Source organism: Canis aureus, chromosome 33, assembly GCF_053574225.1.
Source record: "Canis aureus isolate CA01 chromosome 33, VMU_Caureus_v.1.0, whole genome shotgun sequence".
In the NCBI taxonomy this organism is placed as follows: Eukaryota; Metazoa; Chordata; class Mammalia; order Carnivora; family Canidae; genus Canis; species Canis aureus.
The window spans coordinates 17,736,914-17,755,139 of NC_135643.1; the positions used below are offsets into that span (position 1 = coordinate 17,736,914).

The window sequence follows — 18,226 nt, forward strand, 5'->3', positions numbered from 1 at the left end:
AGGAACAAATGTAAATAGGATGGAGAAAAATACTAGTTGTGTGAGACTACCCCATCTCTGTTAGTGGCACGCTCTTATTATATTCCAGTAAGCTATTTTGTACTCAGTATTTAATAAAAAAAGGAGCAACATTAAAATTCTCACAAACCTTGCTTGATTGGAGAATTTTAATGTTTGTCATTTATCATTGTAAAACCAGGGACAATTTTACATTTTTGTACATAACCCTTACATGCAGAGCAGTCTGTCTTTAAGTAGAGATAAATTACTCTGAAAAAAAAAAATGAATCCTAGAGAGTGTTTCCTTCAAATCAAATGTTTAAATAAACTTCTTGTTTAAAAAAAAGCATGCATGCTGTTGTGGACTGATTGACCTTATGCATGGACCTGCTTATAGAATAGATATTAGTAGCCATTATCGTTACTTTTATTAATAGCAGTAGGCCCAAACTAAATATATTTTGGTATTTGGGAAAGGGAAATGATTTTCAACAGGGTAAGTGAATTGGCATTCTGGAAAGCAGGGATGCTGGATTTTCTGAGGAGACCTTGCTAAACCCAAGTGATAAGGGTACCAAAAAGAGTAGTTGGGACAATGTCAAATATTTTATCTCTGATCTTTGTTTTTGTAAGACAGTAAGCTTTAAAATTATATTATAGTGTAATACCAAACTTGTTTCTTTCCATTTATTATATTTAGCATTTTGAATTTTGGTACAGAATGTCTAAGTTAAAGAATTTTGCTTAGGGGGACACTTGGGTGGCTCAGTGATTGAGCATCTGCATTTGGCTCAGGTCGTGATCCTGGGGTCCTGGGATTGAGTTCCTCATTGGGCTCCCCACAGGGAGTCTGCTTCTCCCTCTGCCTATGTCTCTGCCTCTCTCTGTGTATCTCCCATGAATAAATAAATAAAATCTTAAGAAAAAAATTGAAATTTCTTTTCATTGAAATAATCTCAGCCTAACCAGTATATTATTAAGGGCCATTTATTTTACTGGTCATTAATTAGTAACCTGTCTTTTCTGATCTACTCCTCCAGCTGTTGGTCTCAGTTATTGAAGGACTTGTGTTTCTGTGCCTGGAATTATTTAAGCAAGGAGCACTTTGATTTCTGTTCAAAAGTTAGCAGGATGTATTATTCTTATTGTTGTTATAACAATTATTATTATTATGCTTTACCTGAGAGAAATTGCTATAGTAATTATATCATTCCAAAGTGCAGATTTTATTATTTGAGCCAACTAAAATTATTTTTTTTAAATGACAACATGTGACAAATGACAGGATGTAATAATAAAAAGCTTTGTGATCTTCTAAATCAAACTGGAATCAGCACAGATAAGGTCTCCTGTTAAGCAAGTAGAGTAACTCTGAGTGAGGACAATGGCAGTCTTGTCTCTTGTTTTCCTGTACTGTGAACACAGAACACTAGATGTTCTATTAAGCTGGGGATGTTGTCTCTTACTTAACCATTATGTGGCCAATGCATAGCACAATGTCTACCATGTAGTAGTTGCTCAAATATTCGTTTAATGAATGAGTGACTGAGAGTATGTGAGTGAAAAGACTGGTAAGATGTCAGGAAAATTTAGTTGACAAAATACCAGAAAGTGAAAAAGAAAGGGAAAAAATATCTCTATCATTTCATAGAGATTATCAGGGATTCTCTAATAATTAGTTGTTTAAATGATTTTTCTGAAACATTGAAATAGACAAGAATAGGAAGAAGAAATTAGCTTATTATTTGAAAGGGTTGGCTGCATTGTTCCAATAGCCTAATTTCTCATGATAGACCTTTTAAAGACAATTTTCAAAGTACTAGACAAATATAATCTCCTTTCCTTTCTGTTTTTGTTTTTGTTTGTTCATTTCAAAAAGACAGTCCTTCAGTTGTGGTTTTCAAGTTTTACTTTTTTAAAAATGTTTAATTAATATCTTTGTTTTCCTTTAGAGATTTAATAGATTGAGGAAAGAGAGGATCATTGCTAAGTTAGGTTATTACCACTTCACCAAAAATGTTTCCTTTTTTTCTTTCTAGCCACACCCAGGAGACTTCTCAGCAGTTGGCACCATCAGTAGCTTCAGCACGGAGCATGCCTGAGAGGCGGGAGAACCCAGCCACCACCAGACCAGGGGTGGCTGGTCTCACAACTGCTGCCGCCTTCAAGCCCCCAGGATCTCCCAACGTTATCAAGTCACCAAGCTGGCAACAGCCAAACCAAGCAGGTATGCCAAGGCAATCTCTTGCTTTTTGTTTTTCTTAAGTGTACTTATGAAAATGTCTTCAAGGATGTTTGATAGAATTCACTGGTGAAACCCATTCTCTAAGTAAGCTTTAAAAAGGTCTGCAAGAAAAAAATAAAATAAAAAATAAAAAGGTCTGCAAGGAACAGCTATAGCTATTTTTCTCTGAAGTATCTCATAAGCATTCTGTGTGTGTATGTTTGATACAATTGCCATTTGCTATTCATAATTAAAGAATTGGGAATTTCTTTGTTTCCCAGATCATTCAAGAAGCATGTGTGAATTGTAAACTTGGGGTCTTATTAATGAACTATATTGTTGGAAGATTAGCCTTGGAAATACATTTTAGTTTTGATAATATATACAAAATAACAACAGAAGCATTTATTGTCATCAATTACTGAAGAAAGAATCTTTGGCTTCTTATCCTCTGAAAATTTATGAGGGAGAAGTAGAAGAAGGTTACAGTACCAGAAAGAACATATTTATTCTGTTTTGTTTTATTTAAGTATAATTGACATAAAATATTAGTTTCAGCTCTATAACATAGTATTTTGACAATTCTGTACATTATACTATGCTCACCACATCAAATGTAGTTGCCATCTGTCACCATACAACATTATTATATTATTGACTATATATTCCCTATGCTGTACTTTTCATCCTTGTGACTTACTTATTTTATAACTGGAAGTTTATACCTCTTAATCCCTTTTACCTATTTTACCCATTCCACTGGCCCTTTACCCTCTGGCAACCACCACTTAGTTCTCTGTACTTAACGATTCTGTTTGTTTTACTTATTTGTTTATTCATCTGTGTGGTTTTTTAGATTCCACATATAAATTAAATCATCTGGTATTTGTCTTTCTCTGACTTATTTTACTTAGCCTAATACCCTCTAGGTCCATCCATGTTGTCCACCAAAGGAATGATCTCATTCTTTGTTATGGCTGAGTAATATTCCATTGTATATTTATACCACAACTTCTTTATCCATTCATCTGTCAGTGGACAATTGGGTTGCTTCACTATCTTAGCTATTTGTAAATAATGCTACAATAAATATAGGGATTGCATATATTTTGTTGTATTAGTATTTCTGGGTTTTTTATTTGGGTAAATACCCAGTAGTGGAATTACTAGATCCTATTACATTTCCAATTTTAAGTTTTTGAGGAATTTCTATACTCTTTTCCACAGCAGTTACACCAAATTATATTCCCACTACGATTCCCACTAATAGTGCACAAGAGTTCCCTTTTCTCCACATCCTTGCCAACACTTATTATTTCGTCTTTTAATTTTAGCCATTCTGACAGGTAGAAGGTGATATCTCATTGTGGTTTTGATTTGCATTTGCCTGATAATTAGTGATGTTGAGCATCTTTTCATGTGTCTGTTGGCCATTGATATGTCTTCCTTGGAAAAATGTTTATTTTTTTTATCCTCTGCCCATTTTTTAATCAGATGATTTGGGGGTTTTGGATGTTGCCTTAATCCTGTTCACCTATTTCACCCATCCTGCCACCTCCTAGTCTGGCAACCACCAATATAAGTTCTTTATATTTTGGATATTAACCTCTTACCAGATATATCATTTGCAAGTATCTTCTCCCATTCAGTAGGGAGAATTTTTGTTAACAAATTCTTTCTTTGATTTTGCAGTAGTCCCAATAGTTTATTTTTGCTTTTGTTTTCCTTGCCTGAGAAAACATATTTAGGAATATGTTACTAAGGCCAATGTCAAATAGATTACTGCATATGTTTTTTAAGGAGTTTTATTATGGTTTCAGATTTCAAAGCTGGCCTTAAATTCATTTTTAGCTTATTTTTGTGTGTGATGTAAGAAAGTGGTCCCATTTCATTATTTTGCATTTAATTGTCCAGTTTTTCCAGGAACATTTATTGAAGAGACTATCTTTTTTCCCTGTTGGAATGTTCTTGCCTTCTCTGTCATAGATTAATTGACCATGTAAGCATGGATTTATTTCTGGGTTCTGTATCCTGTTCTATTGATCTATGTTTCTGTGTTTGTACCAGTAGCATACTGTTTTAAGTACTGTAGCTTTGTTGTATAGTTTGAAATCTGGGACTGTGATACCTCCAGCTTTGTTCTTTTTTCTCAAGATTGCTCGGTCTATTCAGGGTCTTTTATGGTTCCATACAAATTTTAGGATTGTTTGTTCTAGTTTTGTGAAAAATGCTATTGGCATTTTAATAGGGATTGCATTGAATCTGTTGATTGCTTTGGGTAGTAGGGATATTTTAACAATATTCTTCCAATCCATGAGCATGGAATACCTTTCCACTTATTTGTGCCATCTTCAATTTCTTTCATCAATGTTTTATAATTTTTCAGAGTATGGGTCTTTCACCTCCTTTGTTTTTTCCTAGGTATTTTATTATTTTTGGTGCAATTGTAAATGGGATTATTTTCTTTATTTCTCTTTCTGGTAGTTTGTTAGTGTATAAAAATGCAACAGATTTTTGTGCATTGCTTTTGTATACTGCAACTTAACTAAATTTATTAGTTCTGAGAGCTTTTTGGTGGAGTCGTTAGGGTTTTCTACATATACTATCATGTCATCTACAGATAGTGAGTTTTACTTCTTCCTTACCTATTTGGATGCCTTTTATGTCTTTTTTGTTGTCTAATTGCTGTGATCAGGACTATGTACTGTGTTGAATCAAAGTGACCAGGGTGGACATTCTTGCCTTGTTCTTGATCTTAGGGAAAAAGCTGTCAGCTTTTCATCATTGAATATGATGTTAGCTGTGGGTTTGTCATATGTAGCCTTTATTATGTTGAGGTATGTTCCCTATAAACCTACTTTGTTGAGAGTTTTTATCATGAACAGATGTTGAATTTTGTTAGATGCTTTTCCTGCATCTAATGAGATGATCCTATATGGTTTTTATCCCTCATTTTGTAATAGAGAATATTTGAATAGTAAGATGAAACAACTTGGGCTCAATATGGAAACCTGAGTTTTCATTCACTTCTACAGATAAATAGCTTTAGGTACAGTCACTTAACTTTTGACCCTCTGTCTTCTGATCTGTAAAATAAAGACAGATTAATCGATCCTCCTGTTTCTCCCAACATGAAATAAGGTGATGGTTATAGGACTAAAGGACTTCTCTTAACAAGAAGATGGGACTGTATACTTAAGTGTTTCCAGTCTCATCCTCAACTTTCATCTCTTCTCACTCTTTACACTCTCTGATCTGTCATCCAGAGACCTTGTACAGCCTCGCCACTGGTAATTTAGAGTCCTCTCTGTCCTGAACTCCATATCCTCAACACCGTTGACCTACTTGCTGTTTTCCAAGTGGCACCCCAACTACAGCATGTCCAAAAATACTATTACATATCTCTGGGAATGGTACATCCATCCAGTCACCAAATCTCCAGTGTAAGCTTGAGAACCTCCCACCTCTACCCTTATGTTCTCACCGTAACTAATATCTAATGATTTCACTTCTGTGCATTTCTCAAGTTTCTTTTCTCTGTGGTCAGAGCCATTGCCTTGGTTCAGGCCTTTGTCATTATAAACAACTTCTAAGTAATTTTCACTGTCTCCTCACCCCCTATCAATCTGTCCTACTCACTGCAGCAAGTATCTTTCTAAAACTCTTAATTTGCCCATTTGACTCTCCTGCTACAGATGCTTAACTGTATTTCTCCATTCCCTAACTTCTCATTGAAGTCTGTTTTCACTCTGGCTCTCACTAACTTCTCAATGTCATCTCCCACTGATTCCAAATTGTAATCTGTGGCATAGCCTTATTAAAGCATCTTAAGTTACTGAGACATGCCATGTTACTTGGCTTTAGAATGTTCTGGTCCTTCTTCATAGAATGCGCCTTTTTTTTTTTTTTTTTCACCTTGACCACTATAGAATTCTAGTCTTTTCCCATCAGTGTTGGGATATTGATTGAATACACGAGGGACTACTTTTAAATATATGTATATATATTATATTTAAATATATATGTAATATATATTTATTTCAAGAATTGCTTTAAGGATTGATCATTTATTAGTATTTAAGAATTTTTATAGTTGTTAGAATGGATATTTAGTTAATTTAATTTAGGAATCCATCTTTTGCTTTGCATTATCCATAGTATTTAAATATAATAGACACTAAACAATTTTATTATTAATGTTATCTTTAGAAAAATACTAATTATTTACAGTTAAAATTATTTCATAGTGTCATTTTGAATAGTTTTGAATTACCATTATGTGTTACTAATTTTACAGAGAAACTAAAATATTTTGTTGGGAGTCAAGAGATAAGCCATTGCATATGACCTAGACTATTTTAAAGACTACTTTATCACTTTAGAAAATTTAAAATATTTTTTTATTTTTTAAAGATTTTATTTATTCATAGAGACACAGAGAGAGAAGAGAGAGAGAGAGAGAGAGGCAGAGACACAGGCAGAGGGGGAAGCAGCTCCATGCAGGGAGCCTGATGTGGGACTTGATCCTGGACCCTGGGATCACGCCCTGGGCCAGAGGCAGGCGCTCAACTGCTGAACCACCCAGGCATCCCAACTTAAAATATTTAGATTAATATCTTGAGCTTCTGAAATTTCTGGACTGTTAACTTAGCAAGACCTGTTTTCTTGGGAGAAAATGTCAACGGATCAGCCCCCTAGGTTTTTAGTTGTTTTCCATTTACTTGAAGCTTGTGTATGATGGTGGAGATTGGCTCTAATTATTCTGTATGTGCATATAGACTATAGAAAGTAACTTTAAGAAAAATCTCCTTGGTGTAGTAATTGAAAAGGAATAGGAGAATGTTTTTTAAAAGTGAGGGAAAAACTATCTGAGGTAGAAACTGATGGGAGGACATTAAGGATGTGCGCTGCAGAGGGCAGAAAGTCTATGTATTGCTTTTGGAAATTCAGAAACTATGGTCAAAATACCACTCTTAAAATGAGAAGAAAAAAATGGAGGCAGAATTCCTGGAGAATACAGTACAGCAAAATTACCACAAGAGGGCAACAGAATCCTGTCTTCTTTAAATGTATTTTGTTATTATCAAAGCAGTCAACACAACTATAATCATGATTCATATGGTTAATATTTAAAATATTATACTTTTTACAGAAAATATAAGTGAATTTAATTTGAACAAAACTATAAGAGTATAAACCATTGCACATTATATGACATTATAAAGCATTAATATCATAAAAAATGTTTTACCATTGTGAATCATTGTTGAATTACATCATCATGCTTAGCTCAAATTAGAAAATATTTGCAAGGGCACCTGGGTGGCTCAGTTGGTTAAGTGTCTGCCTTTGGCTCAAGTCATGATACCAGGGTCCTGAGCTCAAGCCTTACACTGGGCTCTGTTCTGCCGAAAGTCTGCTTCTCCCTCTCCCTCTGCTTGCCACTCTGCCTACTTGTGCACATGTGCCCTTTCTCTCTCTCTCTCTCTCTCTCTCTCTCTCCACCCCCCCGTCAAATAAATGAAATCTTTAAAAAAAGAAAAAGATATTTGCAGAACTTCTGTTTATTTTGCTCTAGGTGTGCTACAAACGCATTTAGTGTGTATTATATAATGTAAAAGTTACTTATTTTACACCATTTTGTAAGAATTGTAAAATAAATAGAAAATCCCCAGCCATGGGAAATATTTTGTTCTACTCTACCTTTAGTGTACCGTATTTAAAAACAAAATGAAACAAAAACATCTCAGAATCTACTCTTCCACTTTGATATGTAGTTTTAAGAGTTTTCTAATGCAAATAAAAAGATTTTTTGATTTAGAAGGGGATGGCTGTCTCATTACGAGTTTTTAGGCTCTTCACAATTCACCTGTGAAACTACAGTGCCAGAGCAGGAGAGGTAAAAACTAGAAAGGCCAGTTGCTGGCTAGCCAACTCCAATAAAGTATTGAGTTCTCCCACACCAAGAACTTCAGGTTTCTTTCCTTTGATACTTCACAGCTGTGTTCTAATGTAGGTGAAAAAAGACACCCCCACCAACATCATCAAAGAGTGACTATTATCAGTGATGTCATTTTAAAATAATTCCTAAAGTTGGGTGAGAAGGATGAGATAAAAATTACTAAGTTGCAGTCTGTAACCTATTCAGTTGATCCTGAAATCAATTGAATGGATTGTAGCCAGTATTTTCATTTAAAAAAATGAAATAAGGGCAGCCCGGGTGGCTCAGCGGTTTAGCGCTGCCTTCAGCCCAGGGCATGACCCTGGAGACCTGGAATCGAGTCCCACATCGGGCTCCTGCTTGGAGCCTGCTTTTCCCTCTGCCTGTGTCTCTGCCTCTGTGTGTGTGTGTGTGTGTGTGTGTGTGTGTGTCTCATGAATGAATGAATGAATGAATGAATAAATAAAAATAAAAGAGAAGATATAAGAATATTTTACTATATTAAGTATTTTAACATAGTAAGAGTATGTAGGTATCATGCTACGAAAATGTGGTTTTAATTTATACATGTATGTATGTAAGTACAATCACACATATTTGGAATCAGCAGGTAAACAAGTATTTTGTGTCATAGTATTTCTTACTATGTTTTAGTAGTTAAGAAAAGATTTGGAAGTCATTTTTTCAAATAAGTATTTTAGACATACTTTTGTCTATTGGGATGACTAATATGGTTTTGAAATGATAGCCACCACGCCCCCCTCCCCCCGCCCACAAAAATAACCCCTGCATTGAAAGGCTGATTGAAATTTTAAGACCTACTAGTGTATTCTGAATCTGTCATGGGTTTCCATTACCTCCACTGAAGTTCTGACTTTGAATCTTAGAACATTTCATTTGTGGTGTTACATAGCTTATGTTACCCAGAAGTCTTTCAAGAATATAGTAATGCTACCAGTTGATAAAGAAGAACTAGGTGTGCATGTTAACAGCATCATCATTTAGATTGGATTATCTTTTTCTCAGGCATGTAGTTTAACATGCACCAGCACACATACATACACAAGTTTATCAGTGGCTAGCAAAGACCTATGTTATAATGCAAGATTGAAAAGTTCATAGTCTGCATGAAAGTATTAAGATACAAAAGAAGCAATAATCCAAGCTTGAATTTTGTGTAAGTTAGCAATACTATGTTCTATTTGCGCTGTGCCTTTAGTACTTTAATAATTCAGATATAGTAGTTCTTTTAGAAATGTTGACGTGGGGGCACCTGGGTGGGCTCAGTAGGTTAAGCATCTGCCTTTGGCTCAGATCATGATCCCAGGGTTCTGAGATAGAGCCTCACATTGGGCTCCCTGCTCAGCGGGGAGCCTGCTTCTCCCTCTCCCTCTGCCTGCTGTTCCCTCTGCTTGTGTTTCTCCCTCTCTGTCAAATAACTATAAATAATCAAACCTTAAAAAAAGTGTTGACTTGATCTAGAAAGATACATAAAAGGTGATACTTTTGTTAGTTTCGTTAGTTTTCAGAATTGGGTATTTGTACTTCTTAAAACATTTTAATTCACTATATTTGTATGTCTAATAGATGTTTTATTGCTTGAATTCTTCATGTTGTATATAATTAATAAGTAGCTAGATATTTTCAAAACCAACTTAAATTTTATGGTATGTTACAAATATGTTCCTATGTTTACATTTATGTTTATGATCTAATTTATTGTGTAATGTTTTCCCTAGATTTTCTTTAGGTTAAAGATTCCAGATTGGGTAAATTTAGTTCATTTGATGCAGATATAAAATATTTCTATTTTGGGACTCCTAGATGGCTCAATGATCAAGCATCTGCCTTTGGTTCAGGGTGTGGTCCTGGAGTCCTGGGATCGAGTCCCATATCAGGCTCCTTGCATGGAGCCTGCTTCTCCCTCTGCCTATGCCTCTGCCTCTCTCTCTCTCTCTCTCTCTCTCTCTCTCTCTCTCTGTGTCTCTCATGAATAAATAAATAAAATATTTTTTAAAAATCTCTATTTTACCAAAAATAGTCAGATGTTCTTCACAAACTCAGTCTTAAAAGTTATGAAGAGCCATTAGATGTTGGAAGCACATCAGTTTTCCAACTTGTTTAATTATATACAAAATGAGAATGACTAATTAATTAGAATATAAGCAGTGCTTTGCTAGACCAGGCCTATTGTTCATCCAACTAGCTTTGCTGACAGTGGGTGGCTATGAAGAATAGTAGTACCTGCCCTTTTGGCATGAATTTCAGAAGGCCAGAGATGTTCCCTAAAGGGAGCATTTGAACCTTTAATTTCTTTATCTGTTAAAATAAGAGTCTGAAGAAGTCCCCTGTAACATTGTTGTTATGTATGTATATATATAAGTAGGTCTGCATGCATACACGCCTAGGATGTAACATTTTGAAGTGTGTGGCACATAGATGATACTCAAGGAAGGTTAAGTTAAGTTTATACCTATTTATTTTAGTGACAGCATTAATAACTTACACTGCTAACATCCAGCAGAACAGTTCTCATGTGACTTCTCTGATTGAAAATGTTTTGGGTTCTCTGCTTCCCACACATTAAATGTTTGGCTTCTTAGCAGAGGTGAAGGTCCCTTTATTACCTTGTACCAACCTTCTTCTCCAGCCTATTTTGTAATACAGTTTTTCATGTTCTCTGCAGTCCTGTCACACTAAAGTTCAAGAGTCCATACCATTCCTTGGGCACACACCTCTGTGCTTTGTAAAGCTACCCCTTTTATTTGAAATGCTTTTCCACTCTTCCACCCCTGAAAAATTTCTATTCACTCTTCAAGACCAAATGTTATCTCCTTGGTGAACCTTTCTCGAGCCCTCGAATAATTGCTATCCTTTCTCTGTGTCCCTACAAAATGTTGATGATGGCTTTATTATAGCATTCATCATATTCATTGTAATTGTTTACATATGTGTCTTTTACTGCTGTTTTTAGATCCCCTTAAGGACTACGACTGAGTCTTACTAATCTTTTGTTTTACACTACCTAAATAATACCTGGCACAGATTATAGGCCTTCAGTAAATGACAAAGCCTGAGTAAGTGAGTGGGTGGATAGGTCAGTTTGTTGTATTTTGGATATCTTCTTCATATGATTTGAGGGATTCACAAGACATTGTTCTTTCCTCCTGCCAGACTTGAAATTCCCACAAAAGTCATTGAATAAACATAGATGTGCTATCTGCTAAAGGCTGACATTTAAAAACTACACACATTGCTTAAGGGAGCAGAGAATTCCACTCTTCTTGAAGCATTAAACTGCCATAAGATTTAAAAGTTGTGAACATCAGCAGTACTATGACCATTACTATATTATTTATCTCTAGTAATTAAAAAAGTTTGTAATAGATCTGAAGCCCTATGGTAGGAATTTATTTCTTTAAAAATATGGGAGTATATGGCATATAAAGAACCAAGCAGTGGAATGCAGAGGAAATATTAGGGATAGCCACTCATTTTGTCAATGTGGACATATTAATGTGGATGCAAATTAAAGCACCAGTAAATAACAGAAATCAGCAAAGAAAGTGCAAAGACTTAAGGCAGATTACAAATCCAGGTCAGAAGACAGGAAGGTCTGGATCAATGGAAAGAAAGAGACCAATAAAGTTCCAATGATACAATCTTGAGAGAGAATATTTGTTTATATTAGGGTTTATAGTGGAGTCATATTTTATGCAGGAATAAAGTGTTAATACTTAGGCCTACAGTAAAATCATATGTAGCTAATGTCCTTTGAATACTTTTAGGAAGAAGCCAAGTTGGAAAGGGAACAAGATGGCAAAAGCTCTCAGAGAACTTGGCTTCTTGGAGGGAGAACAAGTCATTCAGTATGTTCAGGACTATATAGTAGCCAGAAAGAAATTACATGGGTTAATGGAGGCCTGGTCAGAAAGAAGGGCTTTGAAAGTAAGAATGTGGATTGATGCAGAAAGGAAGCCTTTGACAGATTTGTAAACTTGAAAGTGACAATCAGGTTTGCATTATTAAAAGATCATTATAGCGTTAGTGTATTTAAAAGATCATTATGACCTCAGCATAAAGATTAAGATTGGAGTCCTGGAGACTAAATTAAGAGGTCATTGAGGAAATTCAGGATAGTGATGATGATAATGAATATTGCCATGGAACAATGGCATGGGAATGGAGAGAATTCCAAGGACAAGAGAATGCAGCTTCACACTTTAACCTGACTGGGAGGCAAGTTCTAACCAGTGCTTTTCCAGGGAGCTTTATTCCCTAGAAAGCATTTATTTATCTGTTGTTAAAACACTAGTAGGGATCATATTTGGCTTCCAGAAACTATACTTGGTTTTGAGTAAGTCCTATTATGGAATAGATTGGTTGAATATGTCTAGAGTTTTTTTAATGTAATGTGTCTAGTTACAAAATATAAATCTGAGTGGGTTGCTTCTTGCATTATATTTGAGAAATAAGTTAAAATTTACTTTTATAACATAACATACTTTTATAGTCTATTTGTACAGTATTTCCATAGGCAAGAACATTAATTTCCCCTAAATCATCATCTTCTAAATGTTGACTCTTTTTCAGTTCTTTATAGTTGCAATTATGAGATTGGTAGCTTTGACATTAGCATTCCTTGCCTTTGCAAGAAGGACTTGTGTTACATGTTGTCATGGAAATAAACATTATGAGATGGTGGAAAAGGGTTTTCTTATAAGACAGAAGAAGAAAAATTCTTCTGAGTCCCACCAGTCAAAATTAAAAATTAAATTAAATACTCATGTTGTATATATGTGTATAGAAAATTCAGAAAGCTTTAAATCCATAGATATGCTTAAATTTTTTTCATTAATTATAGGATTTTCTTCTTTCCCACTTTCAAAATAGGTAGCTTTTAAGAGCATTTGTGATGATTCTTAATTATATTATGTTAAGTAATAAATAACTTAGAATTTCTTACTCAGAAAATCATTTAGCTATATAATATTCGCTAATATTGTAATCACCATTTTCTGTAGAAAACTGACTATTTCATAAAGCCATTGAAAATAAAAAACTCTGTTGTGTTTTCTCTTATAGTAAGTAGTATTGTCTAGTTGTGCTGGGATTTTGCCTTTTGCTGTTTTCATTAGCAGCTCTTACAGCTTGTTGGAATAATGCCACTTTGGTGCTTTTATTGTTTGTACACACAAGTCCCTGTTTATTCTTATGTCCCCTGATATTGGCAAGAAATTATTGAATTTCTTTTTTTTTTTTTTTACTTATTAAATATATCAATGGAGGCAGACATGCTATTGATGAAAGAAATGGTGTTTAGTTGATGGTGACATAATACGCTAGCAGTATTTTATCATTTAGTATTAGGTATTTATAATCTGATACTCCTATTGAACAAATGTGTCATATTATATGTATATAATCCTTTTACTAGTGAATTTCTTTTTATATTTTTGAAACAGTTTTAATATATGTAGGTAAGGCAAGACCTCATAATTTACAGTGAGATTTATAAAAATTGCTAATTCTTCTTAAAAACATGAATTATGTTTTGAAGAACACAGTGCAAGGAAGCTGTAAATAGAAAAGTTAGGATCATTTGAAGCCTTTTTAGGGCCACAGTAAATTTCTTTTGGTCAAATGAAAAAGGGAAAAAAACACACCTTTTAAAAATGAATATTTAGTTAATTTTAGCTTCCGTTGAATCCTTTCTTGGAGAATAATCACCATCCCCATTTGGGTATTTAGAACTCAGAAATATAATGAGTAATCTTGAAGGAAGCAAAAAAACCTTGCTTAACAGTAAAATTGTGGGTATCATTGATTAGTAATAACAGAACTTTTTAAATATCTTTTTACTCAGGGTGTACAATAAGGCAATGTCATTAAAATTTTAAATGGAAAAAAAAATAAAATTTTAAATGGGCATCATTTTACAAATGAGGTAAGAGAACCTGAGAGAAGTCAAAGGAGTTGTTCAGAACTGAGTTAAATTCAGCTATTTTGACTAAGTAGTACATTTTCTTGTATCACAAGATAATATCAATGACTATATTTAAAGAGGACTAAATCCACTCTGTAGAAAAGGGTCTGGCTTTGAACAGGGTGGATAAACCAGGGAGTGGCAACTACTACGGTCTGCTTTAAATAACATTTTCTTTGCATCTAAACTCCATTTTTAAAATTTTAGCTAAGATTCTAGTCAACATGACCTTTATTGTGCCCTGCCTCTGCTGCATTTTAGCAATAAAGAAAAGCTTATTTATTCATTATGGACAGAGCTTTGGAGAGATCTGATTTTTTTTCCCCCAGAAAGACTCAGATGTATTTATAAGATCTGATTAGATCAAAGATTGAATGATGTGCATCTCAGTTATAAGTGGATATAAATTTTATCTTTTATTTGAAGTCTAAAGAAGATAGGGGTGAAAAAGGAAATTACAGTTTCTACAACCATCCCAAATTTCATTGTAGGCTTTACGTTACAGTAATAAATCGAGATAACTAGATTTGCTTAGCTAAGATGGATAGATTTATTGGTTCCATTTTAAAATTTTTATATGAATAAGTAAACTGCTACCAGTTGCATATGTTTCATCTCTTCTAATAATGTTTTACTGCCATCTGCTCCCTGCATTTTGACATCATTAATAAATAGTCCACTTGCCATAAAGGCCGGACTGGAGCTGTCCATTGTCAAAACTGAAGTGTGAAGCATGTAAATATGCTTGTCTTTTTATATAACAAGTAGATTTTGGTTTGCAATCATGATTCTAAGGAAAAAATAAGACAACTATTACCTTATTTTTCTTTTTTCCTAAACTGGAATTTATTTGTGTTGGAAGCTTTCCCATGCTGATACAGGAGCATAGTTATGAAAGCTCTTCTTTCTCCCCATTTTTCTTTCATTCTGAGATTAAAATATTAAATCTTCTCTGAGTGAAGATACCTGGACTTATTCCTATATGATTTTCATAAAGTTTTTATTTATTAATTGATGCATATGGTTTAAACCAGGAATTGGCAAACTATGGCCCTTGGTCACATCTGGCCCTCCACCTGTTTTTGTAAATAAAGTTTTATTGGATCACTGACATTGTCATTTCTTTACATCTGTTACTTGATGTCTGTGGCTCCACTACTACTGCAATGGCAGAGTCGAGTAATTGCCACATACACTGTATGTCCCACAAAACCTAAAATAATTACTCTCTGGCCATTTACAGAAAAAAAATTGCCAAATCTAGGTAAACCACAGGAATAAGAAAAATTTTGCTTGATAATTCTTTACAGTAGATGCAGACTTTTCTCAGAGTCCAGAGCACTCTTGACAGCAGTAATCTGAAGGCACTCTGTTGCCTATTTGTTTGTGAACATCACCTGTGAGAAGATAAACTCTTCGGGCCAGGTATCTTACTCTTTCATACCAAGAGTTCCTGTATCTAAAACATTGTATGTGTTCTCTAAGTAGTTGTTGAACTAATTGATAATTCATTTTTTTAATCATGTAAGATCTTATGTCAGAGTGTAGTAACAATTGACATTTACGAAGCATTTCTTATACATTCAAGAAAACATTTTACTTATACCACCTCATTTAAGCCTCCCACACTTCGAGGTAGTTGCTGTTTTACAGGTGAGGAAATGTAAAACATTTCTGCATTCATGGAGCTAGGAATTAGCAGAACAAGCAGCCCAAGTGTTATCTTAAAATTATCATTATGTTAGATCTATTGCTTCCTCCAGCATAAAATAGCTGAGCAGTGTTCTCTGCTTTTAAAAGATGAGAAATTCAAACATAACTTTGGGTAATGATAATAAACTGTTATCTATTTCAGAGATCTAATGGCTTTAACTGAGAGAGCTATCTTAGAGAATTAGTGGTAGTAGTAAGAGAAATGTAAGGAGTATTCCAAGTTTTCAATTTTCCAGTAAATTGTATTCATCATGTGAGACATTGTTGATATTGTTTGACATGAGAAACACTCCTTAAATTTTATTCCCCTTTCTGCTTCAGTTTGTGATTTTGCAGGGTTTTTTTTATGTACATTAAAAGAATTCTATTTATATGAGCAACTCAAACCTGAGGCAACTTTCTCTTTTATTTCTGAGACTAGGCTGCTTTCTCACTTATATAAATAGATGAAAATTTGTGGGAAAATGGTAAAAGCCAAGCCCATTTGGATTTTGTGTTACTTTGGAAATAAGATATGTCAAAACTCTAGGTGTAAGGTGAGTATAATTAATTTTAATATATGTCCTTTACAGTTCTCTCATCAAAATAAAAGCAAAATTTTACAAATTTAATATTTTAAATAAATTCTTAGTTTAGATTCTGTATGAGTTCAGCAGTGATCCTCTTTAGTATTCCTGAGGTTGTAAATGATGCCTCAGATTTTTCATTTTTTAAAAATAATTTATCTGCAATTTTTCTTTTTTGTTTCTTTTTATTATTCCTCTCCTCTCCTCCTTTCTTCCCCCTGCCTTTTCTTTAACATGAAACACATTGACCACCCACAGAGCAGGTTTTGTCTTCCCATTGTAAAATTAGAAATTGTAACAGTGATACTAGATTATTTAGAAAATTCTATGTATAACTGATAAAATGTTGATTTCTAATTGAATGATGGCAAAGCCAGAATATTTTAAGATCTCATATCTTTATCTGCAAGGTACACACTAGCTTTCTTTTGCTTGTAACTGATCATATGGAAGTTTTCTGTGTAAGGTCAGCTAGTCAGGAGAAAAAGGCAAGCACATATATCCCAAATTTTAATGATGTGTGATGCAACAAATTAAGAAAGAGAACTGAACCTAATCCAAGTCCCCATGCTCACTTTTAATTAAGACACTCTATATCCAGTTTAATCTGGGTTCTTAGAGTTGAAAGGCTGGTTGCTAATGGAAGAAACTAACCTCCTGAAGTTGTGGAAATATTTGATACTTAGCCTTGGGCACACCTGTTCCAATTCTTTATGGCATACATACCAGCATTCTCCACTGCTTAGAGAACTGATAATAGTTTAATCTGTGTATTTTGCTTTTAATCATTGAATAAAAAAATCCTTGATTCCATTTAATAAATTTTGCAGAAACCTGTCTAGAATGTACTTTCCTCTGATCCTAGATCTTGGCTTAACTTTAAACCTTTTCTATTTGTACTGGTTATGATTTCATCCCTGGATAATGAAGAGGAGACTGTTGGTTATGCTTTCAACACAAGGAGCTTGACAGACAAAATGCATGGATTCTATGCTTCTCTTGGCCACCATCTGTTCAAGATGATTGGTGAAGGGGCAGAGAAGAAAGCACTTGCTACACACGATAATATGCAAGTGTGTTGCCATCACTGCTACCCGATTTAGTATGTGTAAAATTTCTACCATACCTTTGTGAACAAATTCTCTGAGATGTAGAATTACAATACTTTATCTCCTCAGGGGTGCCAGAATGTCACTTTGATGTAGCCCAGTTATTTATATGAGTACAACATTAGCCTTGGTGTTTATAACTGGAACACCCCTTGCATCTGAGCCAGTTGTTTTTCACACCATAAACCTCACATATGACTTCTGTCTTGTTGAAGCTGTAAACATTTGTCTTTTTTCTCTTGGGGAGGGAACATTAGTATTCTTGATATAAGCCTATTTCTGACTTAATAAGAATGAACTATTAACAGGGTTTAGAAAAATATTTTATGCTTATTCCTAGATTTATTGGCATAACTTTCTCTGTTGCTTTATCTTAATTCAAATGTAGTAGTTGAAAGATTCACAGCATTGTAGAGTTTGTACAACAAAAAATGAATTTAACCTTCAAATGCTCAAGCCTATTTGTCATTAGCAAAAGTACTAGATCTATAATTTTATTTTTCTTTCTGAAGCATTTATATACATCCTCTTAAATGTATATCTCTCAAAACATGAAGAACCTAGCCTTTTATTCATATGTTTATTTCAAGAACTTTGTAGCCATTAATTATAATGGCTGAAAAGTATGGGCAGCTAGATTTAAGGAAAGTTAGATCTCTATAGGAAACTCATCTTTTATAGAATATG

The 18,226-nt window shown here is 34.2% G+C and overlaps 1 protein-coding gene across 15 annotated transcripts in view; it reads left to right on the forward strand.

Moving 5' to 3' along the window:
- Positions 1-18,226, forward strand: part of PDLIM5 (PDZ and LIM domain 5) — a 212,107-nt gene that overhangs the window by 159,368 nt on the left and 34,513 nt on the right. For all 15 annotated transcript variants that reach the window (XM_077882905.1, XM_077882898.1, XM_077882908.1 and 12 more), the window contains one exon: positions 2,040-2,227. In XM_077882905.1, coding sequence (XP_077739031.1) covers positions 2,040-2,227 — 188 coding nt within the window. The remainder of the gene's footprint in view (positions 1-2,039; positions 2,228-18,226) is intronic.